General features: G+C 53.6%; 2 protein-coding genes across 6 annotated transcripts in view; one reads left to right on the top strand and one right to left on the bottom strand.

Moving 5' to 3' along the window:
- The window catches only part of MAP3K3 (mitogen-activated protein kinase kinase kinase 3), a 32,684-nt gene extending 20,709 nt beyond the window's left edge, over nt 1–11,975 (top strand). For both annotated transcript variants that reach the window (XM_014889430.2, XM_014889429.2), the window contains exons 11-17: nt 36–128; nt 944–1,129; nt 1,746–1,894; nt 3,553–3,684; nt 4,308–4,437; nt 5,137–5,314; nt 7,653–11,975. In XM_014889430.2, the coding sequence (XP_014744916.1) occupies nt 36–128; nt 944–1,129; nt 1,746–1,894; nt 3,553–3,684; nt 4,308–4,437; nt 5,137–5,314; nt 7,653–7,881 (1,097 nt within the window). In that variant the 3' untranslated portion in view covers nt 7,882–11,975. The remainder of the gene's footprint in view (nt 1–35; nt 129–943; nt 1,130–1,745; nt 1,895–3,552; nt 3,685–4,307; nt 4,438–5,136; nt 5,315–7,652) is intronic.
- A 2,504-nt stretch (nt 11,976–14,479) lies between these two features.
- Nucleotides 14,480–24,551, bottom strand: LIMD2 (LIM domain containing 2). Of its 4 annotated transcripts, none has more exons than XM_088179602.1 (5): nt 24,353–24,551; nt 17,074–17,205; nt 15,947–15,991; nt 15,432–15,571; nt 14,480–15,089 (listed from the first exon to the last, which is right to left on the bottom strand). In XM_088179602.1, the coding sequence occupies exons 2-5, from the start codon at nt 17,113–17,115 to the stop codon at nt 14,930–14,932; spliced, it is 387 nt and encodes a 128-aa protein (XP_088035728.1). In that variant the 5' UTR covers nt 17,116–17,205; nt 24,353–24,551; the 3' UTR covers nt 14,480–14,929. The 4 variants fall into 4 exon arrangements, with proteins under 4 accessions (XP_088035728.1, XP_088035730.1, XP_088035729.1 ...); XM_088179604.1 differs by lacking the exon at nt 24,353–24,551 and adding an exon at nt 24,261–24,307; XM_088179603.1 differs by lacking the exon at nt 24,353–24,551 and adding an exon at nt 23,782–24,164.
- Between the last annotated feature and the right edge of the window lie 1,339 nt (nt 24,552–25,890).

Consider the following 25,890-nt stretch of genomic DNA (forward strand, 5'->3'; position numbering starts at 1 on the left):
AGGAGCCTCACTCTTGTCTTTGCTTCTCGTGGCAGACCGTGAGAATCAGATCTACGACAAAGCGGGCAAGGGTGGCACCTACCCCCGGCGCTACAACGTGTCCATGCAGCACAAGGACTACAGCGACGGTGAGTTGGGCTGAGCCCTCCCGTTCCGGGCTGGGAGCAGCGGGTGAGGCACAAATACAGCTCCTGTTTGGAGAGCCTGGAAGTGCCCTGGTCCTCGCAGTTAGTGCTGAGGTTGATGCTGCTGTGAATGGTGCCACATTTTCATGGAAACCAATGGTTGTTGTTTGCAATTCTTGGTTTACTTTATAATTCTTTGTTTACTTTGTCCTTTCTGGCGTTTTCCGGGCTGACTAGGGGGATCGTGGACATAGCTGTTGGACTTCACCCTATATAAGTAGTTTGCTACCACAAAGATTCATTATACTTTGCTAATTTGCATTGCAGACTTGCTTCTGGATCTTTTAAATAGAGCAGTGACTTAAAGAATTACATCTCTGCTCATCAGATGGCTTTATGCAAATTAATTTCTCATAATTCCATGAGGTGCAAGTTGGCACAATCTTTGTTTATGGTTTTTATTTCCAAGTCCAGGCACATTATCTAGAAAGTAATTTTGCATGTAGTTCTTAACAAAACTCGGAGGTTGTGCTCAGAGCCTGTAAAGCAGATTTTTTCCTTTGGACGGTAAGTTTAGATCTCACAGCACTGAGGGCATTACAAAGTGTTCTCTGCCTTCTGCTTTGGGAATGATCCAGAGCTGTGCTGAACTCACACAGCACCAGCCCTGAGCTGTTACATTTTTGCATGTCGCCTGTTTGGCAGCAGATGCTGCTCCGCGGGAGCAGAGCAGAGCACGGGCTTTCTGTCCGTGCTGCTCAGCCCCCAGCCGTTGCCTTTCCCTGGGAGCACTGACCTGCGCCGCTCCTTTCCCCCAGGCCGGAGGACGTTTCCCCGGATCCGCCGCCACCAGGGCAATCTGTTCACGCTGGTGCCGTCCAGCCGCTCCCTGAGCAGCAGCGGCGACAGCGCGGGGCTGGCACTGCTGGAGCCGCGGGGCCGCCTGCGCAGCGCGGGCAGCGAGAGCACCCTGCCCGCCCAGGACAGGAGCATGGCCACCAAGTGTACGTGCTGGGCTGGGAACGGCCCCTGGGCTGGGAATGGCCTCTGGGCTGGGCTGGGAATGGCCCCCGGGCTGGGCTGGCAACGGCCCCCGGGCTGGGCTGGGAATGGCCTCTGGGCTGGGAAATGGCCCCTGGGCTGGGGCTGGGAACGGCCTCTGGACTGGGAAATGCCACCTGGGCTGGGCTGGGAATGGCCTCTGGACTGGGAAATGCCACCTGGGCTGGGCTGGGAATGGCCTCTGGGCTGGGAATGGCCCCTGGGCTGGGAAATGCCACCTGGGCTGGGGGCTGGAAATGCCACCTAGGCAGGGCAATGCCACCTGGCCTGTTAAATGGCCCCTTGGCTGTCAAATGGCCCCTGGTCTGTCAAATGGCCCCTGGGCTATGGGCAGGGAATTGCCCATTGTAATGGGGCACCAGCCAGCAGATGCTGAGGGTCTGGAGGGTTGGGTTCTGTTCAGAGCTCTGCCATTAACTCCTTACTCTGGGAGAGCACCTCGTGTTTATTCCACTACAGCATCCCTGCTTCAGTCCTAGTATGATGGAGAGTGGTCCTTGCAAAGCCCCCCTTAGTTTGTAAATAAAGAAAGGAGAAGTGACTGCTGTTGTCTGCCAGCTCCCAGTGCTCCCATGAACTGGCGCCGGGGGAAGCTGCTGGGCCAGGGCGCCTTTGGCCGTGTGTACCTGTGCTACGACGTGGACACGGGCAGGGAGCTCGCAGCCAAGCAGGTGCAGTTCGACCCAGAGAGCCCTGAGACAAGCAAGGTAAATCTGAGCTTCTGAAACCCTGCACGGTCCTGTACAGTGTCTCTCTCTGTCTGTCCTTGAAAGCTGGCATTTTCTGTAGTTTGTACTAAGGTTTCAAGTCATGTGGAAAAGAATAGGAGTCATTTAAAAATTACTTTTCTGTGTTATTAACTTCAGCCTGAAACTAAAATCCATTTTCTGGCTTCGTTCTTGGCTCTCCTTTCTCAGCTTTTTGGGTTTTTGCCAGGTTACTTGAGGAATACTAGACTGCCCTGTGTTCCTGGTTAGACATGGATGTGAATGAAACCAAACCCAGGAAGAGTAGGGTTGTTTTTTTTTTTCTTTTTTGAACAAAAAAAGCTGCTTGCACATGCAAAAACCACTTCTGGGTTTATATGGTATACCTGTATCTCAAGTGCATTAATTACCGATTTTCACTTCTGAATTCTTTGTGTCCTTAAAAACAAATTGAGCTGTGGGGTGTAAATTAATCAAGAGGGATGTGACAACACTTTAGAGACAGTGGAGATGGGATGGGCACCTTGAAATTATGGGACAGCACTCAGCTCCCTGCACAGGGGATGCAGCTGGAATGGCTTTTGGGTTCTTTGCTAGTGTTTTAACAATGTACCAGTTTCCCAATTTTGAACAAATTCACTTTGAGCTCGAATAACTGATCCATGAAGATTTAATTATTCTGATTTTATGTGGGATATTGGTGCCAAGATATGTCCTAAATTGGGAAGTTCTACTGTGTCTGTGTTGTAAATCAGACAGTAACTCTGAGCCAAGGAGGAACAGGCTGAAATATATTTTGAAGGCACTGAAACTCCAAACCTTAAATTATTATTTGATCTGATTAAGCAGCCTCCTCTGGTTCCATGTGTCCCTACAGCATCCAGGTTCTTGCTCTAAGGTTCTGCATCCTCTCCCAGAGTGAGAGAGCTGAACTTGATAACCTTCCCATGGCAGGGCTGGAAAGAGTGAAATGGGACTAATTTTGGGAGAAGGCGTTATTCCTTTTTCCATAAATCCTCATGCTTCTGTACCTTTGATATTCCTCTTGTTCAATCCCTGGATTCAGCAAGAACCTGATACTTTTTCTGAGCAACAAAGATGTGAAATTGTTGGATAACCTCTTTGCCTTTGCACTGTGATACCCTGTTGTCTGTGGCAAGAGCAAAGAAAGGATCACTTTCATGTGCAGATTCTTTGAAGTAAATAGGAGAGGAAGCTGTTTGTAGGGTTGATTCCAGTAAATCATCAGTGTGAATCAGAACAGGGCTGGGTGGCAGAAGCTTAGCAGCTCAGCTCTCAGCACCTGTTGTTTTGCTCTCCAGTGGGTTGAAGTTGCAGTTCTGTAACTCTGTTCAGAACTCTTTCATAATCGCTCTCCCTGCCCTCAGCTTAGTGAGAGAAGTGAGGTTCTACCTGTGCCATGCAGCTGACAGAACCAAGGCAAGAAACAAAGTTTTTCTGGTACTAAATCCATATATGATGATACTGCCTGGTAATGTTTGCCATTTCCCAGAAGCAGATAAAGCCATGTCATGGATTACACTTCTCAGTGTAGTAGCAGTCTCATCCTGCCAGTGACATGACAAATTTATTATTTTTTTATATTTATTATATATTTCCTGGGGCTGCAAGTTTATTTTCTCCTTCAACATCCATAGGAAGTGAGTGCCCTGGAGTGTGAAATTCAGCTGCTGAAGAACCTCCAGCACGAGCGCATTGTGCAGTATTACGGCTGCTTAAGGGATCGAGCAGAGAAGACCTTGACCATCTTCATGGAGTACATGCCAGGGGTAAGAGAGCACAGCAGGGCTCAGACAGGGAGGTGGCTGGGTTTGTTAACTGCCTTTATTAGTTGCTGTGATCCCCTAACTGTGTCATCTACCTCAGACCCTCTTAGGGCTGTGCCTCCTCACGCTGGCTCATAATGCCACCACTTTCATTTTATTTACGCCCAAATAACCTCTGTGTTTTTTTCCCTAAGTGTCTTGTACTTGAAATACATTCTCTGTAGCAGTCACTAAAGCCAGTTCTTTTCTTCAGTCTAAATTTGTTCTGCCCAAGTACCTCAAAGGACTTGGGCCAACATGTAAATCCTGGTAACTGAATTACCAGAATCATGGTACTGCAAGCGAGGCTAAAACTGACTCTCCAAAAAGAGAGGCTTTTGACTCAGATCAGTCTGCTGAACTATTTTATTGCTAGTCTTCACAACCAGTTGTACCAGCAGACAGAACCTCCTTAAGCTATTTTTGCCATGAAGCCTGTCCTTGCTGTTATTAAAAAAGGCTTTTTTGGGCAGGGTGCTCAGGGAGCCTCCCAGAAAGGCTTCAGCAGAGGCTGAACACCGTTGTGTTTGAATGGACACTGAAGCTTTGGTCACCTGTGAGGCAGCCGAGCTGTTGGTGTTTTGCAGGGCTCGGTGAAGGACCAGCTGAAGGCGTACGGGGCGCTCACCGAGAACGTCACGCGCAGATACACGCGGCAGATCCTCGAGGGCGTCTCGTACCTGCACAGCAACATGATCGTGCACAGGGACATCAAGGGTGAGAGCAGGGCAGGGAGCCCTCCCAGCACAGGGGCACTCAGCTCGAGAGCAGAAGGGCTTCATGTGGGCACCCACCGGATAATGGCAGCACTGGGGTTCTTGATCTCACTGCAGCTTTGGAGGAAGAATTGGTTTTGGTGTCTAAACCTCAGTTTGTGTCCACATAAAAGCCAAGCTCTAAAGTTTGCTTTTTCCCTGGTGCTTTGTGTTCAGGACCTCTGACCAAGTAAAGTGGAGATTGACTTGTTTATTGTAGGAGTTCAAAGTGGTTTAATTAGCTACATCTGTTACCCAGCTGACCAGAAAGCAATGCTTGCACTCACCAAAGCAGCATCCCAATAAAATCCTTCTCTACACAGCTCTGTTCTCTCTCAGTCCTTGGCCTGGGGGCCCTGCTAGGCTGCCTGAGCTGTTTACAGGCACTGTAACAATGCTGGTGCTGACTCAGCTCTCATTTCCCTCCCCCCTTCACTTCCTTGTGTTTTTCCCTGAAGTTTTTCCCATTTACTGCCATTAGCAATTGGCTTGTCTACAGCCTGAATTAAAGCAATGATGTTTAGCAGGTCACCTGAGGCTTAATGGGGAAAGAGCCATACCATGAGCACGGGCATTTGGGGTTGGATGTGGTTCTGCAGGCTGCAGATCCAGCAGCTGGACTGCATGAAAACAGCTGTCTTTGTTTTGTGCCTCCGTGCAGGTGCCAATATCCTCCGTGACTCTGCTGGGAACGTGAAGCTGGGGGACTTTGGGGCCAGCAAACGGCTGCAGACAATCTGCATGTCGGGGACAGGGATCCGCTCGGTCACGGGCACCCCGTACTGGATGAGCCCCGAGGTGATCAGCGGGGAAGGCTACGGCAGGAAGGCAGACGTGTGGTGAGCCTTGCACTTGCTGTCACAGAGCCCAGCTCTCCTGCAGCCCCAGCACAGACTCCTCCTGCCACCTGGATACCCACATTCACATCTGGGCAGGATGGAAAGCTTAAGGAGAATTGAAGTCGCTGGTTTGAACTCAAGGCACAATTGTGCTTTGCAATGTTAACACCCGACAACTCACTCCGTTTTTCAGGAGCAGTTTTAGTTTTTCAGGAACAGTTTCCACTCATTCCTCCCTCAAACTGATAGCTGTTTTTTTGCTTTCTGGCTGGTGCAATGCTTTCATCCTTCTCATGCTCTCAGGCACTTGGTGGAATTCGTGGGGTGTCCTCTGCAGGGCCAGGAATTGGGATGATGATCCTTGTGGGTCCCTTCCAACGCAGGAGATTCTGTGATTCTATGATATCCCTTAGAAGAGCAACTGAAATTTGTTTAGGGAGAGCCCATTCATTTAGATATGAAATGAGAGTTATGCTTAAAATGCACTGGAAATTAACAGAATTTTAGCCTTAAAGGAAAGATGCCCAAACCTGGAATAACAGAAAAGATCCAGGTCAGATCAGAGATGATCTGCATGAATGGAAACTGTAGCTGTGCTATTATTGGCATAGCCAAGGAACAGCCTCTGTCAGAATGGTCCTGTGCCAAAATGTTAATTTTTGGGGGCCTTGAAAAGGTGAGATTATAAAACTTAAGTAAACAACAGGGACAAAAGGTCTGGTTGTGCCTCCCCAGTAAAGCAGGGCCTGTTTCCTGTACAAGCAGCGAGTGGAAACAGCTGAAACTTGTCTTGTGTGCAAAGAGTTAAGTCCCAGATCCTCCCAGTTGGGTTGCTTGGGGAGAGAGTGAAGCACGTGCCCTTCCCCCTGGGTTGGTGCAGTTGTGGATTTCCTCTTGGTGCTGACATTGGTCCATTCCCACTGGCCAGGCTCCAGTTCCTACAATCCCAATCATTATTTGGGGGGTCAGAATTTTCCAGTGCACCGCTGGTCCCAGGGTGGATGTGTATGGCCCAAAGGCTCAGAAACGTAACAAATCCATCCACCTGGCTCTGTGCCACTGCTGCAGGCCCCTCTCCAGTTTTCTTTTTCCTAAATAGCAGAATATGTGAGCTATTTGTTATTGCTGGAGTGACTTGACATGAAAAACATTCCTGCTGTTTGCTGAATATCTTAAAGAAACCGGATCTGCTTAAACAGTATAAATCAGTCTAAACAATAATATATCCCTGCTTGCTTTTGAGCAAACCCCCAGCACTTCAGCACACATGGTTTGCATTTTCTGTACTCTCTTCTAGTAAGTCTGAAATGGCTGGAAAACTGTAAAATTTTCACGTTGGATTTTAAAGCTTGTTGAGAAATCAGTTCTTGCATATTCACTGCATTTAATTCCTTTCCTTCCTTGTCTTGGCAGTTGATGTAAGTCTGCCTCTCAACATGTCTTTTGCTTGCATTTCACTTAAAAAGAAGGTTTAGTTTTGAGGTAGAGGAGGCAGTTTTGCCTTTTTAATGGAAAGATGTGATAAAAACACAGGAGTAGATATTAAAATTCACTAAGGCTTTTACCTAATCTGTGGCCTGGAGGAAGCAATTAATCCCTTTTGAATAAAGCCCAATCAGTGCAGTGCTACAGCAGCCGTGTTCCCTGGGAAGGTGCTGCAGACACGTTGCTCAGAAAGGTGGCTCAGCCATGTCCCCAGACCTTGCCCTGAAGCACAGCCCCATTAACTTTACAGGGAATTTTTCCTTAAGGTAATGATGCATCTGTCCCACAGGGATTTAACTTACTGCCTTCTCAGTTTGGAACTGTTACTCCTTCAATTATTTTTTGACCGATGCTTGGTTTCTTGTGAAGTGAAGATATTATTAGGTTGTTTTTTCCTAACGTGGGCATTTTGAGGCTGTGACTGCAGAGGGATTTTGCTGAAATGGCTTTGTGGGGTCAACGAGCTGTGATTCACTGAACCTTGAGCGTTAAAAAGTCTGTTTTCTACCTCGTAACTCAGCAAGCTGAGCCTCTGAGCGGCCTGGTCTAGAGGAAGGTGCCCCTGCATTGCAGGGCGATGGAACAGGGCGGTCTTGGAGGTCCCTTCCCCCGAACCGTGCTGTGCCTCTGGCATCGTCCAGGTGCCTTTGAGTTCCAGCAGCAGCAGCAGCCGAAGGGCCAGCGAGGCCAGACGGTGCCTTTGGATGTGAGCACAAATGTTTGCTGGGAGTCGGAGGCAGGGGAGCAGCATCCGTGGCCCTTGGCAGTGCCCGGCCCTGCCGCCAGCCCCGGCTCCCTGAGCGCTGCCATGGCTGAGGGGATTCTCACTGCGCTTTTCCTGTCTGCTTTCCAGGAGCCTGGGCTGCACCGTGGTGGAAATGCTGACAGAGAAGCCCCCCTGGGCAGAGTACGAGGCCATGGCAGCGATCTTCAAAATCGCCACGCAGCCCACGAACCCGCAGCTGCCCTCACACATATCAGAACCCTGCCGGGACTTCCTAAAGCAGATCTTTGTGGAAGCCAGGCACAGACCCTCTGCTGAAGAGCTGCTCAGACACCAGTTTGCACAGCTCCAGTACTGAATTACCTCCCTTGCTCGCAGCTCCTGCCGGCCCCGCCGTGCCCCGTCTCGTCCCGTCGTGACTGCCCGTGGTGGTGCTGCACCTTCACAATGCCAACTCAGCCAGGCCTTGTCCTTTGGGGAGTTCTGCCCGGGAACTTGGGGCCTGCTCTCGTGCCTCATTCCTTCATTTGCTGGACTGACGTTCGTCCTGCCCACAGCTGTCCGAGCAGAGCTGCGGTTTTGCCCCGAGCTGCCTGGATGTGCGTTTTCTGCAGGAATGGGAACCTGACAAGTGTCTTCACTGCTGAACACGGGAGACATCTGAACCCAGATGGGAACTGGGATTGCTCCACTCTTCAGCAGAATGGAAACATGCACCAGCCTGCAGAGCAGCTCTGTCTGTGGCAGTCCCTGGTTTTCCCCTCCTGGGGCTCCAGAGGCGTCTCCAGTACCCGAATCCAGCAAAAAGCCATGGAGCATGCACTCAACATAGTATGGGAAATTTTTCTTCTTGAGTATTCAGCATCTGAAGGTGTTCAGAAAATACTGATTCAAAAGTATGTGAATAGTGTTATTTTATAATGAACCCGTGGATTGGGGGCTGGGGGTGAGGGAGATCTTTCCAGCTAAATGTCAGGATAATCAGACAGGTTTCACTCCAGGCCTGAGGGAAGGGCTCTCCCCCTGCCATTGGAAAATCCAGAGCTAATTTCCAAGGTTTGATCTGTCCCAGCATTAGGACAATGTTAGTTTGTGTCATACCAAACAAATCTGTGCTCCTGCCTCCTCTCTCTGGGGCTGCTGGGTCCAAACAAATCCCCTCTGGAAGGGAATTCAGTGGAATTCAGCTTCCTCCTGCATCTGTCTCTTTGGCTGGTAACATTTTACCATCCTTTTAACCAAAGATTGTCCATCTGATGGCCAGGAATTTACTTCAGAGTTTCTTTGAGCACATAGCCTAATGGAAAATTGAGGATTTCTTGGGGAGAATTACCTGGACACTCGTTCTTGCTGTGCACAGGAAGCTGGAATCGAGCTCAGCCCTTTGCTGTGCATTGATGAATTACAGGTGTGCAAGTGATCATAAAAATGTTATAGCTAACTTAAATAAGCTCTTGTAGGAGTCAAACATTGAAAATGCTAGCAAATATCGAAAACTACCTGGAGATCCCCGTGCAGGTACCAGCAGAACATATCCAAGTGATTGTGCACTTGGAAGATACCACAAGTCAGAGGACTGAGGTCCTGATGGCCTCAGATCCTCTGTGCTGATTTGGGCACTAATAATCTTTATTTCACTCATGAAAGACCAGCAGTTTTTCAGTGCTGGGGATTCGTGGAGTGGTTATAAGTTATCTCTGAGAAATTAAACTAAGAAAAGCAAATGTTAATTAACTAAAATACTGTTTTATAGGGCAACGTGGAAGGTGTTCTGTTATTGAATTGGAAACCATATTAAGGATCCACACACCTCCACTCTTCTCCCCCATAAAAAATTGAAAATTGCTTCATAATGCAGTAAACTTAAGTTTTTAAGTGAATACTAATAGCAGGATAAGGCAAGTTTTAATGAAACCAAGTTCCTTCAACACATGAAAAACGCTGTATTGAATTAAAAGAGGAAAAAAAAGAACCCTAAACGTCCCAACCAACCAAAACTCCAGAAAAGCTTTAACGATATGAAATGGTTTTTCTGTGCCAAACCCAGAGCAAAGTGTAACCAATAAAAGCTGGTGCTGGTTTCTTTTCCAGGCTCCCTGCACTACTCCAAGGATGCACTGTGGGCACTTAGGGGATCCCTTTTATGAAAGCCCTTGTTCCATAATTTATTTAATTGCAGTGAGAGCACTTAATTGATCTTTTCCCAAGCAGGAACCCAGCTGCAGGCTGTGCAGAGCCTTGGCTGTTGCCATGGGGGGAGCTCAGGCCGGGGGAGCCTTTCCCTGAGCTGGGAACGTGGGACCAGCCCTGCTGGGGGCCCAGCTCCTCAATCCTTGCACCCTGAACATACCAAAGATTGGAGCCTTCAGCCAGTGCCCATCACCTGCAGGTGACATCTGGGGGCTTTCCCTCTGCCCTTGGCTTGTCCTCGCCAAATCCAGACCTTCCCCCGTGGGTTTTCTCTGGCTGTCCCAGGTGCTGGGAGAGAACAGGGCGTGAGGAAACAGCAGAACTTCTCTCAAAGGACCTCAATGCTCAGGACCTGTTGTGGCTTTTACCTCACCCACGTCACGGGAGACAGAGCAGGAGCCCCAGGGGCTCGGGATGTCCTGGAGCTCCCTGGGCTGGAGTGTCCCCTGTGTCCAGCCCTGTCCTGGAGTGTCCCTGTGTGCCCAGGCTGTCCTGGAGTGTCCCCTGTGTGCCCTGTCCTATCCTGGAGCGTCCCCTCTGTGCCCTGCCCTGTCCTGGAGTGTCCCCCCTGTGCCCTGTGTGCCCTGTCCTGTCCTGGAGTGTCCCCTGTCCCCTGTGCCTTGTCCTGGGGTGTCCCCTGTGCCCAGGCTGTCCTGGAGTGTCCCCTGTGTGCCCTGCCCTGTCCTGGAGTGTCCCCTGTGTCCAGCCCTGTCCTGGAGTGTCCCCTCTGTGCCCAGGCTGTCCTGGAGTGTCCCCTGTGTGCCCTGTCCTGTCCTGGAGTGTCCCCTGTCCCCTGTGCCTTGTCCTGGGGTGTCCCCTGTGCCCAGGCTGTCCTGGAGTGTCCCCTGTGTCCAGCCCTGTCCTGGAGTGTCCCCTGTGTGTCCAGCCCTGTCCTGGGGTGTCCCCTGTGCCCTGCCCTGTCCTGGGATGTCCCCTGTGCCCTGCCCTGCCCTCCAGGCTGTGTTGGGAGTGCCAGCAGCACCTGCACACTGACAGAACACGGGGCCAGCTCAGCCCAGGAACAAGCCAAAGCATTACCTGTATGTTTGGAGATGCACTTTTCTGAATGTAGTTTATATCGCTCTTTTTTAGCTCTTTTTACATCATGTAAACGGTGATGCCTCATATTTTTTTTTTTAATTTATATCGTAAAAGATCATATTTGGTGATTTTTATATATATCGACTGTTACGGGGTGGGGGGAGGTGGGGAAATGAATTTGACGCCTTTATGAATCTGAAAAGGAAAAAAAAGCAGCTGGTTTTGCAGAGAATTTGCTGATGGTTTATAATTAGTAGAGCCAGGCCAAAATGCCTCTTTGTTTCCTCACAGCCCTCTTGATTATGGAGAAGGAAGATCTGGATTCCTGAGTCCCATGAATAACTTGGGGCTGACATGGATACCACGGGCTTTTAACAGCCCTGGCAGCAAAAGAGTTTCAAGTGGACAGAAATGTAATTATACCTCAGAATTGGATTCTATCTGGCCTCTTTATCCTGGCAGATTAGGAAAAAACTGGGAATAAACTCATTTAGGGGAGAGTGGAGGAGGAGTGCCAGGCTGACAAAAAGCTATTGTGTCAATTCCAAATGTCATGCTGGATTTCCTGCTGCTCCTTCCAGGGAGGGATGTATAGGGAATATTGAGTATTGGGATCCCTGATGGAAGGTGCTGCAGAAATGGAGAATATTCTGTTTGACAAAGAATTCCTCATCAGAGACCCAGTGTCCTGAAATGGTTAAAACTAATCAGAAGAATGCCCGAGATTCCCACTGGAGAGGAACTCAGGGGAGTTTGGCTGTCCCTGAGGTAGTTAGGAAACAAAGCAGTGACATTTTGGTCTTGGTGTGACGATTCTGTGCATTCCAGGTTATTTGCTTGTTCTCCAGAAAAACCCATCTTTGCCCATTCTAGTGGCAATTAGGTTGCATCAATTTGGATGGGTTTTTTGGGGTGGGGTTTTTTTTTGCCTAATTTGGAATAATATTCCAAATACTGAAGCTGCTCCAAAGAGTTCCCATTGGCACCTGTTACCAGCACTGACTGACCAGGAGGGAAAGGTAGGTGTGCCAGGAGCACTTCAGAAAGGAAGAAAAGGATTTTGTTACACCATGAACGATGCAAAGCAGGGAGAAAGGGCTTTAACCTGGATTGTGCAGAAGACCTTGACCCAGTAGTCTCTATTTACTGACCCGGGGCTTGCAGTGCAAAGCCAGGCCAATGTATCATTTTATTTACAATAAAATTATCATTTATATGAAAGCCTGTTTCGGTGACTTTTTAAAAAACCAGAATTTGGAGAAGGAAGGCCTCTGGTTTTCAGACAAGTGGAAGATACCATGAGCTCCCTTCCAGGTGCTGCACTGACTGTAACAGAGATTTGGGGCTTTGCTGGAGAATGGGTAACCACATCAGATATTTTCAGGGTTTCATTTTTTCAGCTTGCTGTTTTAACAACAAACCGAAAAAGAGCTGCTATAGAATTCCTCTGTCCTTGCTGAAAGGTTGATTTTTTCCTGTTGATGCAGCTTCTCTCTTCGGTGTCACTGTCACTTGATCAGAGTCCGGGTGCCACTGGAGGAGCTGTCCCTCCACCACAGCCAGCCTCCAGCCACCTTCTCCCAGGCTGTAGCTGCTGTCAGTGAAACGCTGCAATATTTGTCAGTGTGAAACGTGAACAGAGCAGAAGAGGGGGCTTGGCCAGCTGATAGAATAGAAACCCTGCACATGAACCCAGCGTGTGTGTGACTCTTGGGGCTGTGCCAGCACACATGAGAACCATCAAGAGCAGTGTCAGAACAAAAAACGTCTCGTGGAACCAGAACAAACCAGCTCCCCCTGCTCCCTGACACCCCCTTGTGTGTCAGAACCCACAGATCCTGCCTTGGCCAGAGCAGGAACTTGGGAAAACTCTGTTGCCTTCACTTGGAGGAGTTTCTCCCCAAAGCTGATGCCGTTTTTCTCCTTTCCCCTCGCCGTGTTCAGTTTGCTGGCAATTCTCATCTCAGCCCTGTCTGATGTTTTCTCCTGGACTCCCTTCCTGTCACCCCTCTCAAAAGAGAGCAGCTCCAGAGTAATTCTGCTTTCCATAAATACAGTGTTATTCCTAACTGGAACCTTGCCCCCAGACACAGAATTTTCTGAGCTGCAGGGGACCCACAGGGAGCATCCAGCCCAGTTCCAGGCACTGCAGGAATCCCACCTGTGAATGGTGCTTGACCAGGGGCTGGCAGAAGAAAATATTCTGAGTCTTGAGGGTAGGAATGATCAGCCTGAAAACACTGACTAAAGCACAAAAGAAATGCAGCAAGGACCCTCAATTGTTTTTATTTCTGGCAATTTTTGTTATTTGTGTTGTATGGCCCAGGTGAAGGGGACTCTAAATCCACTTCTGAAGCAAATAAAATTTAAAAATCTCTACAGAGGTTGGCTGTACTGCACTGCTGTGGCTCTTTCTTTTGGGGTAGTAAAGTGTGAACCAGGAAGTGTCTTCTGGATTTAATATTGCTCAGGTGTGGGTGTATTGCATTACACCCAGGAACTGCTGGCACAATCCACTCTGCCTGGTGCTCTGTATCTCATCCAGAACTGGACATGTGGATGGTGTGGATGTGGAGTCACAGGGATTCGTACTGATTTCTCTTTTTCCCCAAACAGCTTTTATTACATGACTGTGCTGGCTTGAATTCCTGTGCTCTGGGAAATGTCAAGGCTGGCTGGTGCTGTGTGGAAGCACAAGGGAAGGTGTGAGGGCTGTGATACAAACAAAGGTTTTGATCGTCAGTCGTTTGTTTCTGGGTGGCAAGAGCAGCTCTGCCCTCGGACAGGAGGGATTGCAGTGGCCTTGGGGCACTTTCCACGCTCTGCTCTGAGCCAGGATTGTTCTGGAGCTGCCCTGGCACAGCTGGAGCTGCCCTGGCACAGCTGGAGCTGCCCTCGAGCTCTCACTGCAGCCCCTGGAGCCCAGGAGAGCTGTGGCATCCCTGATTTTGGCTGCAGCTTCTGACTGAAAACCCAGCCTTAAAAACCTGGGGGGTTCACGCTTGCCTCCCCCCTGAAACCATGTGGCATTGTTAGAACCCTGCTCGTCCCTGAGCTGGGAGCTGAGGGAAGTGAGGCCAGCCAGGGGCAGGAAGCAGAACCCAGGGCTCTGCTTTCATTTTCTGAGCCTTCTGAAGGAGGAAGGGGCCGGGGAAGGGGCCCCAAGGCTGCAGCATCACAGCCCCTGGGCAGGGCTGCTCAGGGGGGGCTTTTTTGGGGTGTAAATTTGCCACCTGCATGGTGGGGACAGCCCAAGCTCTTGGTGAGGCTGAATCTCCCAACAAGAGAGCCTTGCCGGGGTCTGTGTGCACAGTCCCTGTGCTGGCTGTGTCCCCAGGCCATGTCAGGCTCCTCTGTCCTCCTGCAGAGCTGTCCCCAGGGTCCCTGTGACCATGAGACATCCCCGCTGTGGAGCTGCTGGCTGTGCCTGCAGGGAAACACTGATGTGGAGTTTGAAATCCCGGTTCAGTTCCCAAAAACTTGGGGGCCCCAAGGGGGCTTTTGGTCAGGGCCTGCACCCTGGTCACGTCTGCCCAGTCCCCTGAGCACTCCCCAGGGAAGGCTGGGCTGCCTCCTTCCCTGCCCTCCCAGCCTCTCTCCCTCGCAGGGATCCAGGAATGTTTCCTGCCTGCTCACCAGCTCTTCCACAGTAGCTGGGCAGTGAGAGGCAGATCTGACCACCAGTCCCCCCTCCCCAGGCCCCTGGGAACACAGCACAAGACAGGGAAGGCTCGGAAACCTTGTATTACAAAAATAAAGGAGCGCGTGTGAAGCTGCCGCGAGGCTCCAGCGCAGAACGTACCAGTGGAAGGCAAATATAAAAAAGAGACACTGTCAAACCATGGCAGGGCAACATCCTTAAGGCTGAACCATCCCAGCTGGACTGAGCTGATGTAAACCAAGGACCCTCCTTATGCAGAGCCCCAGCAAAGCAGGGTTGGGGCTGGGAGCTCTGCAGGGACTCACAGGCTGGAGAAGCCCCCAGCTCATCTCCTTTTCCATGGTGACAGGGGGGCGATTGCTTCTGCTCTGATCTCACTGGGAGAGGGCCTGCAGGACCCCTCTGAGCTCCCCCCTCTCCCCTCCCACCGGTCCTGCTTTATTTACATCAGCTCAGTCAGCCCCGGCTCAGCTGCTCCGGCTCTGCTGGGCTCCAGGAGCAGGGCTGGCCCCTCTCAGGCTGACTTGGTGCCACTCTCCACCTCCTTGTGCACCCACAGCTCCTTGTGCTGCTTGCGCCCGAAGCCCTCGTCGTAGTTGCCTTTGCTCTTGAAGAGCTGCTGGAAGTGGGGCTTGCAGTAGAATTCCCCGTGGAGAGCAGCGTAGCTGCCCAGGCTGGGGAGAGAGGGCAGGGTCAGGACTGAGCTGCAGCCTGGGGAAAGGGGGGGCCTGGGGACACCAGGACAGCAGAGGGGGGACATGCAGGACGGGACCCTTGGGGCCAGCAGCCCCCTCCCACCAGCAGAGGCTGTTGGGGGTGCTGTGAGTGGAGATGGGGGGTCCCCAGGGAGCTCAGCCTGGGCTCTGTGTCCTCTGGAAGGGACATCTGCTGTGATGGGTGGGCTGGGGGTCTTGGGCTACTGGCCAAGCAAGGGGCTGTGATGGGGGGGCACTATTTGGGAGGGTCTCAGCAGAGTGCAGGGACACCTGCCCCACCACGGGGACAGCCCAGCTCACCTGAGCTTGGTGTGGCAGTGCTTGCAGCAGAAGCAGGAGTTGTGGAAGACGAATTTATCAGCCACCAGGCGCTCCATGGGGTACACGGTTTTCTGGCAGGCAGTGCAGATTTCCTTCACCTGTGCCTTCAGGCTGAAGGACTGGCCAAGGGCAGGGCAGAACAAAGAGAGACAGAGGATGAGGAAGGAGTTTGGGACACCCTGGGTCCCTCTTCCCTGCCCTCCATTCACCAGAGCACTGGGAACAGCCCCATGTCCCTCACCCTCCCCGGGCCACTCCACTGATGCTGGGCTGGACTGGAGCTTGGCCCTTGGGCTTTTGGCCCTTCCACCCTTGCCAAGCATCAGCAGGACGAGGCCCTGGCCCAGGTGCCCAAGGCCAGGCTGGACATTGGGGCAGCCTGGGACAGGGGAAGGTGTCCCTGCCCATGGCAGGGGTGGGACTGGATGAGTTTTAAGACCCATTCCAACCCAGGCCATTCTGGAATCATTCTGTGGTAGAAAAAGCAAAAGTACCTTGGAGCGCTGCACTGTGCTGCCTCCTGAGCTGTTCTTGGCCTCCTAAAAAGGGAAAGAGAAAGCAAAATGAGAGCTTGGCACCAGCCCCTGCCAGAACCCCGTGTGACCTGCACCTGTAAATGATCACCTGTGACTCGTGCAGCCACACCCAGCTCTGCCCCCGGCCTTGGGGCAGGACACTGAACTGCACCTGCTGGAGGGCTCGGGGTCAGTGCCATTCCCCCCTTCCCAAAGGGATCACACTCAGGATGTCCCTGCTGTCCCTGTCCTTCTCTGGCTGCAGTTTTGGCTCTGCCTGCCCAGCGCTGCCCTCTCTGCCCCAGGCTTTCCCCACCCCCGTTCCTTGTCCTTCCCCATCGTTTCTCCTTTGTATTTCTGGAAGCAGTTTGTCCAAGATCCGCACAGGAAACTCTCCCCTGGCCCAGCTCCTCTCAGACGTTTCCCAGCTGCTCTCTCTGCCTGAGGTCAGGGCTGATTTTCCTCTCCCTCCCTCGGGGCTGGAAGCAGCAGCCAAAGTCAACAGAGGGACACGGGCAGCCAGGAGGCTCCGTGTAAAACCAGTTGCATCCCTTGGCACCGGGAGCACAAGCACAGGTGCTCTCCTGGGGTTAGGCTTGGATTTGCTGTTTCCAGGCTCGGCTGAGGGAAGCGCTGCCCCTCTGGAGCTCGGACACATCCGTTCCCAAGGCTCCAGCAATCCACGCCTCTGTCACTTCTCGGCAGCCTCCTGGCCCTCCAGGCACACTCTCCATTCCAGATCTGATAGATCTTCCCTCGGGAAGGGCCGTATCCTGTCCCAGCAGGAGATGTTCTTGAACCTTGATGTTTTTCCATCTCCAATCACTCCAGCCCTAAGCAGCTCGAAGGCTCTCAGTTGTGATCAGGAAAGCCATGGAAACACAAACAAACAGAGCAGAGAGCTGTGGATGGAGCAGAGCCCGAGGCTCCGTGTGCTCAGCAAACAGCACCTTCTGCTGGAACATTCCTGCCCCCAGCCCTGCTGCTGGACTGGGCCTTTGGGCACCCCCAAATGTCAGGTCAGGAGCAGCTGCTGTGCACGGCCCTCCCTCCCTGAGAGCCCAAACCCAGCCGAAATCCCCACACAAACCACAGGATGCACCTACATGAGCTGGGGGTGGGCTGGCTGCTCCCGTGGCCTGGAACATGGTTCCTTTCCTTTGTTATTTAATCCTGAGCTTGGAGTCTGGGGCTCGATGTTCCCTGCGGAGGGGTCTAACACAGACCTCTTGCAACACCTGGAAAGGAAATGTCGTCAGGAGTGGGGCTGGTTTCACCACCCAAACCCTCAGAGCTTCCTCCGTGGGGTCAGATCAGCCTCGCTGCTCTGGGGCTCCCTGGGGGACACGAGCAGGACAGGACCTGCAGCTCCGGAACAGCAGCTGGAGGCTCAGAACACCTCCAAGGTTTGTGATGGTTCTACTGCAAACCCACCCATGCAAGCACCCAGCAGGCACTGACCCCCCACGGGCAGCAGAGCCAGCACCCCGAGCCCACTGTGCAGACACTAAAGGACTGGTGCTGCTGCAGGAAGGAGTGTGATTTCAGTCTAATTTTAGCCCAGAAAAGTCTCGCTGATCACAGCTCAGCAGAGCAAGTGATGGGGATTTTGTCTCCTGGAGGAGCCCAGGTCACCTCCAGGCTGAGCCCTGTGGATATGCTGGGACCAGCACAGGAAAAAAACACCAGCACTGCAAATCACCCCTTTTGGTAAAAAACAGCTAAAAAGGCACTGACAGCTCCTCAGGGGGTTTTCCCCACCACACTTTACTTTCAAACAGCCGTGAAAGATGAGCCCTGGTTTGAATGCCCAGGACAGGGCTGTGGGAGGGTGAAGGGCTCTGCAATGATGGGGATGAGCTGGAAACCAGCACCTCCCCCTGCCTGCCGCTGCTTTCCTGTCCTGCTGAGCCCCCTGGCCCCATAGTGCCCCCCAAAAACCTTCCTGCTGCCCAAGGACTGGGCCAGGCACGTCAGGCTGGGGGGTTTGGGCAGGGGCATCTCCTAAAGCCCATCCCACAGGGACTTCTGCAAACATGTCCTGAGTTTTAGGGGGCTGCCAGACCCCCAGCAGCTGACACCAGGCTTGTGTTCCACCCTGAAATTCAGGGCTGCTTTCAGAGTTTCACGTCCTGGGCACGGCTGGGTGCCCCTCACGGCCCTGGGGCTGCACAGCCCGGGTTGCAAATGTTCCACAGCCTCAGCTGAGACCTAGCCCTGCTCTATCGAAATCATTTCCCGTCTCTCTGCGGTTTGGTTGTTATTTCCTGCTCCCCGGGCTCGCTCGCAGGAGCTGCTGCCGAGCCCAGCATCTGCTGGGGGCCAGGGCAGCAGCCCAAGGCAGAGCCCTGCCTGCCCCATTCCCTGGCTCTGTGGGGTCTGTGGGGTCTGTGGGGTCTGTGTGTCCTACGGCCCAGCACAGACCCTGCAGGGAGCAGGAGGGACCCAGAGACCGCGGGGTCCCCACCCCACACACACCCCAAGCACAGATGCACAGCCCTCCCCATTTTCACCTGCTCTTCACCTTCACCCCAGCCTTTGTTACAAATATTTTTCCTCCCCCAAGTTCCCTTCCCTCGCAGCTCATCTTCCCCCCTACCCCAGCCACCTTCCCCTCAGCTTTTCCAGCCTCTCCCCTCTTGCCCTTCCCCAGAAGCTGGTCCGGTGGAAGGTGAGATGGAATTTTGGAATGAGATGATCTTTAAGGTCCCTTCAACCCAAACCACTCAGGGGGTCTCTGCCAAGCACACAATTTTTGTGTCTACTAGTAGGTGTTTTCCACCTCCTGTTTGTTTCTTTGCTCCTCATGCCCCCAAACCCCTTTCCCTGCGGTTCCAGCCCCCTCTCCCACCCCACGGATGTTTCCCCCTCCCGTCCCCGTCCTCCCCGCACGTACCCTGAGAGCCGGAGCCCCTCGGAGCAGCCCCGGGCAGAGCCGAGCCCTGAGGCCGCAGCAGAAATCTCCAGGGGAAGGGTGTGCTGGGCGATAAGGGAACCAGAGCAGGCGAGAAGCTGCAGGAGGCTCCGGCTGCTGTCACGGCCCTGCCCACGAGCAGAGCTGGGGCTCCGTGGGGATGTGGTGACACGGGCAGTGCCTCAGGACACGGAGGCTAAAACCCCTCACACTCCTCGGGGCTCTCAGGGCAGCAGCGACACAAAGGACAGAGCCCTGGCCGTGCCCTGCAGCGGGGCTGCACCCCACTGCTCCACACCTCTGCTCCCCGAAATCCCGAGCCACCTGCACAGCCCGGGAAGGGCAGGAGCCAGGACTGTCCTCTCCAGGCTGTGCCAGCAGTTTCAGGGTTTTGGCTCAGGACAGGGTGAAAACCCCTTTGCCTTCCAGCCTCTCCTTGTGCTCCCCTGTAGGGACTGATGGCTCCAAGAGAGGAGGAGTTGGAGGGAGGAAGACAACGCTGCTCCATCACAGAGATTTTTCCTAACAGCCTCCTGCATCCCCTCCCACCTTCCTGCCTGACCCTGGGGCAGGTGGAGGGAGAGGGAGCATCTGGGGTGGCCCCTCCAGGCAATCCCCCGAGCTCAACCTGCCCCTGAAGGATCACATTTCCCACAGCCAGGATGGGCACAGGGAGCCTTTCCCCCTTCCCCTCTGCCAAGGGGCCACCAGGGCTGCCCCAGGGCTGATCCAGCCCCATCCAGGGCTGGCCCCGGTGGGTTCCAGCACAGGGAAGGAGTGTGGCTGCAGGGGGAGAGGCCCCTCTCTGCCATCTGGTTCCCATTAGCAGCCCTGGGAAGGGTTTGTTTACTGCAGGGATCACTGCTCCATGGCAGGAGCCTTTCCCAAAGGATGGGGGATCCGGGCCCCTTCCTCTCCATCCCCAGAGGACAGGGAGCATCCCCAGAGCAGGGCCAGGCATGGGCAGGGGAGACACCTCAGAGAGGTGCCAGGCCTTCCCCCAGGAGATCATGGGCTGAGATGTGGCTGTGGGGATGGATGTCCCCGAGATCCTGTGCAGGATCAGTGAAACCCACACACAGCACAGCCCCGGCCCTCCAGCTCCATGGCCACCACCCCTCTGAGCTGGCCAGCGTGGGGAGGGGGTGAACAGGAGCTGCAGGAGCCTCTCTCCTGAGCCTGGCCATCACCCAGCTCTGTTCCTGCAGTGCTGGGGTCCCACAGCTGACACACACCATGAAACAAAGCGTGGTGCAAATCCAGCATCAAACAGGCCAGCCCAGGGCCAGGGAAGGGATGGTGGAGCCAGCCCAGGGCCAGGGAAGGGATGATGGAGCCAGCCCAGTGGCCACAGCCCCTACTTCAGGCATGGAATCCCTTAATCCATCTTCAGGTCTTGGCTCCTGTGTGGCTTTGAGCTCTCTGCACTGGGGACCCAGGGCAGGCCCTGCTGGCACAGCGTGGACAAGGTCAGGGAGGAGAATCCAGACATTTCTGGGGACACCCCTACCCTGCTCCTGAGATTCCTGGGGAGTGGACCTGACCCTCACCCCACCTTCCACCAGCCTGCTCCACTAATCCCCTTTTCCATCCACGTCCTGCCTCTTGAAAGGCTGCCAGTGGGCAGGAAATCTGCAGCTGAAATGCTGAGGGATGCTGACAAGGAATAGTTGTGGGGAGGAACAGGGCTGCCTTTGTCAGGCAACAATGGGGGACCCACAGGGGTGAGGGGGAGCCCGAGGGAAGCCCCTGCCCAACCTCTCCCACCTTCATCCCTGCCTCCCCTGAGGAGGAGGAGCACAGCCCTGGAAGCACCAGGGGACCCTCCTGGTCCCTCCATGGCCCAGGAGGATGCTGCTGGCATTCACCAGGCATTAGTCCTTCTCCCATCGTGTATCTGCCTCCCAGTGGGATTCACGGAGTACCCACACTCAGGAGAAGCAGATTCCTTTTATCCTGTTCTCATATCTGTGGCTCTCTGTTGCCACAGCCACCGTGGTGGCCTGATGCAAACAGGTGAGCTGGTCTGGCAGCTCCACACCTGGGAGATCTCAGACCTTGGTGTTCTGATACAAAACTCCAGCACCCCTGAAAACTCCTGGCCTGATGTGTCCTTACATCCCTCCTTGCAGAATATTCCAAGTGTCTTCCTTCCATTTTGCTCTTTTTTCCCTGTCCTTTTTCCTGTCTCCACCTAAAATAATAATTTCCTTGGGGCTGTATCACGAGGCCCTGTTGTTTCAGAAGTCATTTATCATACCCAAGAAAGACACTGAGCCAGCATGACATGATCTGTGTTAAAACCACCCAGCATTTTATTCTGCTTCCCAACAGCAGGCCTGTGATTACTCTTCCAGAACCTGTTCTAGAAACCAACCTCTCCTTGTACTCCAATTAATGGACCTGTAATTGCCTGTAATTTCCTCCTTCCTCTAAGAGCAGCTCCCAGTGTTCCCTTGGCTGATTTCCTCCTGTGGAACATCACCTGTTACTCAGCACCCTCTGGGCTGGCATTTCCCACGCTGGAGTGCCCATCCCTGGGGGGCTTTGAAGGCTGTGGGATGTGGCACCTGGGGACATGGGTTAGTGCTGGGGGAATGGCTGGGCACTGTGATCTTAGAGAACTTTTCCAACCTGAAGGATTCTCTGATTCCATGGAGTGAGCCCATCTCCTGAGCCCAAGAGACCCCACAAAAAGCTTTTGCTGTTCCATCACCTGCAGATGCAGCAAGAGCATGAGTGAGCCCAGTTCCAGGCACTCCAAACCCCTTTCCATGCCCCCACACAAGCCCTACAAAAGCTGATGTTTGCTGTCCCAGTGCAGATTCTATAGGAAGAAAACATGACCAAAATCATATTGGTTGTTAAATCTCTCCAAATATCATTCTTTTTGAGCTGCCCTGGCTATTTTCAGCCTTCACTCCTGTCCTCCCTTTTAGGATCCAAGGAGTCACAGAGCCCAGCACAGGACCTGGTTCTCTGAAATCCACAAGATTGCAGGGGAGCAGAGAGTGAGCAGCCCTGGAGAGGCACATCAGGGGATGCTGAGGCCTCTTGTCACTGAAAAGCCCAAGCTGGACATATGGAGAAGGTTATGGGCACACCACAGGAGTGAGAAATATGTCTAAAGTGTGCTTAACATTGATACTGCAATAATCCTTTTGCCCAGATTTAATGTTTTCCATCCCAGGGCTTTTGCTAAGGGCGAGGTAAGGGCTGCAACCCCCCCAGATAAAAATGACTTAACTGGGAGGGGAAAGCAGACATGTCTTGGGGGGACATGCCTGGAAAAACCCTGCAAGAGCTGAACGTGGAAGAAAAGGAAAACTCCATCACCCTCCAGGAGCAGAGGGGTGGCTGAAGACTCCCAGGAGTTGCCCACTGAAGGAAACCAGAAGAGGAATTCCCTTCCCTAATGAGAAGTCTCATGGGATTTCTGCCGACCAAAAAAGGTCAGGAACCTGATTTTGAGCTGCATTAGAATGAAGATGCATCCAGCCACTTTGCCAAGCACAAGAGGTTGCTTCTGACAGAGCCTCACCTTGGAACTGGGAATTTGCTTCTTGTAGGGCTCCCATTTAAAAAGGACATTAACGCTGGGGCTGTTTCAGACTAAGCTTGGTCGATTGCCCTGCAATTATTTTGTAATCTACATTAATAATGCTGCAGATGTGCTACTCCTGGCCCTAAACACACAACAGCTCAGCTGAGGCACCAGATGTCTTCCCTGAGAGAGCCCTCACACGACGTCTTTGGTGGACAAAGCCCAATTTTCTGGGCTGGATTATCAGGTTTTTTCAAAACTGATATTCACACCATGAAAAAATTCGGCAGAAAATTGATCATAAATATGATCTTCAAGGTATCTTAGCTTGTTTGAAGTGATCCAAGCAGATTAGACAGATCAGGCTGGCTCAAAACACAGTAGTTACAGCACCAGACTGGGACTCAGGAGACCTGGGCTTGATTCCTAAATCTGCTGCTAATTTTGGGTGGCAGTGGATAAATAATTCAATTTTTTCTGTTCCCTTTTCTCCCCCTCCCCTCGATGAAAACAGAACTGATCTCCTTTGTCAAGTCCTGGGAAATCCCTGGCTGTTAAGGGTTATGTCAGAGCCCAGGGCATTTGTGTTGTTATTAAAAATCACAGCCATGCAACAGCCTCCCCAGGGAAGTGATGAAAGACCTGTCGCTGGAAAGGTTTAAATGCAGGCTGGAGGAGACACAGCACCGGGAATTGGCAGGCATGAACCAAGGGGGATCAGGCAGCCGGGATCTAACAGGTTTTTCTTCCAGCTCTGCTCTTTCTGATCAGCTTAATAAAATGGATCTGTCCAGCCGCTCTCCGGCACGCACTGCAGCACACAACAAAGGGGGAAACGCAGCCCAAACGGGGAGCGAGAGTCCCCAAATCCGCCCCCAAATCCGCACAGGCCCGCTCGCCCCAGCGGTACCAGCCCCTGGCCCGGGGCTCGCTCGGGCACGGGGAGCTCGCCCTGGACCCCAGCCGGCTCCGGGGCCCCCTGCCCCGCCTGCCCCCGGCCCACAGACCCCCCTTTCGACCCCCAAATCTGCGTCCCGCGATCCCCGGGCCGAGCCCCTCCCGAGCAGCTCCCGGTGCTCCGGGGCTGAGCTCCTGCCCGGTGCTGCCTTCCCGGGGCTCTCCCGGTGCCTTCCCGCTCCTCTCCATCCCTTCTCCCGCAGCCCAGCGCGGTCTAAAATCCGCGCTCCGCTGCCACATCCATCCCCGCTCTCTGCCACATCCATCCCCTCTCTCTGCCACATCCATCCCCGCTCTCTGCCACATCCATCCCCTCTCTCTGCCACATCCATCCCCGCTCCCCGCACTCGGGGCCGGCTTTGTCTCGCCGCCGCTCCCGCCGCCCCGAGCGGAGCTCACCGCCGAGCCGAGGGTCCGCAGGCAGAGCAGAGCAGAGCAGGGCAGGGCCGTGCCCGGTTCCGTGCCCGGTGCGGGGCTCGGTGCCCGGTTCGGTGCCCGGTTCGGTGCCCGGTCCCGCCGCAGAGGCCGCGGCCGTGCAGCGGAGCCGCTTCCTGCGCTGGCCCCGCCGGCTCCGGGCGCTTTTATCGCGGGGCCGCAGCAGCGATTGGCTCTCGGCGTCGAGCCGGCTCCCAGCCGCTCGCTCCTTTGTGTGGAGCCAACCTCTAACCCCGAGCCTTCCCCGCTCCCCTCGGCTCCCCTCGGCTCCCGGCTCTCCCTCCCTGCTCGCCCGCAGCCTCCCGGATCCGGCAGCGACCCTGCCGCTTTCTGGCAGGGCTGTAATTACCCCCCCGGTAATTAGCTTTTCTCTCCCATGAGCTGCCTGTGCACATTGGCTTGGCTCCAAGCTTTGGACACGGCCTTGGGCTCTCTCCGCTCACCCACTCCGGGAAGGGATCCTGTAGCATCCCAAGGGATCCATCCCTCCAGCGTCTGCAAAAGCCAAATTTCCCACACATGCACCTCAACTCACTGTTTGCATAGGAAGGATCTTATCAGGCAGCAGCAGGGAAGGATTCCAGCACTCTCCACTCCTCACCCTGCAGAGGGGCAAAACTGAGCTGTGATGGTTTCAGAAATCCAGGGTTTATTCCGTGGAGAGCTGATGAGCCGAGCGTGGGTCGGGGCGGTGCAAGGCGAGTCCTGGATCCTTGGGTCCCGTGGGCCAAGCAAAAGCACGGCCTGGACTTTCCCCAGTGTTTGGAGGGCTGGAATTTCCCCAGGAACAGGACAAAACATCAGAAATAAATATAAATATTAATAGTTAAAACCTGGATGTGGTTTCACACCAGCCGAGGAAGCTGGAATGGCCACGAGCCAGGAGAGAGGCAGCAGTAACCTGTAGCTCTGAGGACTTTACCTTAAGCTCCCAAAGCCCTCCAATGGGCCATAAATGGAGGAAAATATACAATGGAGTGATGGGAATATCTTTGAAAATTATGATGCAGGAACAAATATTCTTCTTTGGCTCCTGAACACAGTATGGTGCCACTGGAAAGAGCCAAATGCTGTCTGGAGGTGGCCCGAAGCCTGAGCCCAGCTGCAGAGACAGGTGTTCTGTGTGCAGTTTGCCTGTAGTTCCCTGTAAAAAAACACGATTGAGGCATTCACAGCAGCGTTTACTGGACAAGGAGACAGCAGTGATGTGATTTACCACCTCTGTCACTCTGAGTTGCCCTAAGAGCATCTGTGCTGAGCAGGCTCGCTGCCACCGAGTGCAAATAAATGAGGAATTCCCAGACGTGAGGCAGAGACGGGACAGTCACACACAGAGACCAGAGGGCAGAGCTGGGCTCCAGCAGGGCAGGGGGACAGGAACATCCAGCAGCAGGAACGAGGGAAGTGATCGAGCACAGCACCCACAACAATCGCTGCTTATCATGGTGAAAACCTTACAGATCTGGGAAATTGCCGGTGTTCAGAAAGGCCTCTCCATCCTCCCAGCTGGTACCAATCCTATTGCTCAGAATCAGCTTGTTTGTTAGCTTATTAATTATCCCATTCGCTAGACTTTTGGCAATAGGACTGTTAATCACCGGGCAGGCTTTCCTCTCAGGGTGGAACCTCACTGTCCCTTGTGCCTGGGCTCACACACGGACACACGTGTGCACACACATGCACACTCATACATGCACACACACACACGTACATGCATACACACATATGTACACATATGTACACATATGTACACACGTGCACACACACACGTGCCCTAGTGGCCAATGCCACGGCTCCCGTCTGTGCCCACCGGGGCCGGGGATCGCGGGAACGCAGCGGCGTCCCCGTTGCCTTGGAAACCCGCCGGGACACGGAGGGGAAACGGCGAAACGGCCCCGTTGGCGGGCTGGGGGGCGCGGGAAGGAGCAGGGAGGGAGCGGAGTCGAGGATGAGGCACCGGGGATGGGAAATGGGGGTCGGGCACGGCACAGCCCCGGGGACCCCCGGCCCCGCCCGGGGCGCTGAGCCCTCCGTGCCAGCAGGGGGCGCTGCCCGCGCGGCCGCTCCGGCGCC

The sequence above is a fragment of the Sturnus vulgaris genome, chromosome 27 (assembly GCF_052056855.1).
Source record: "Sturnus vulgaris isolate bStuVul1 chromosome 27, bStuVul1.hap1, whole genome shotgun sequence".
In the NCBI taxonomy this organism is placed as follows: Eukaryota; Metazoa; Chordata; class Aves; order Passeriformes; family Sturnidae; genus Sturnus; species Sturnus vulgaris.

Excerpts from the sequence above, each read along its gene's own strand:
- LIMD2 (XM_088179602.1), bottom strand. The coding sequence starts at position 17,115 with ATGTTCCAGGCCACGGGAGCAGCCAGCCCACCCCCAGCTCAT. Across the intron at positions 15,572-15,946 it reads GCACAGTGCAGCGCTCCAAG|TCCTTCAGCCTGAAGGCACA; the intron begins GTACTTTTGCTT and ends GCCCTTGGCCAG. Across the intron at positions 15,090-15,431 it reads CACTGCCACACCAAGCTCAG|CCTGGGCAGCTACGCTGCTC; the intron begins GTGAGCTGGGCT and ends CTCTCTCCCCAG.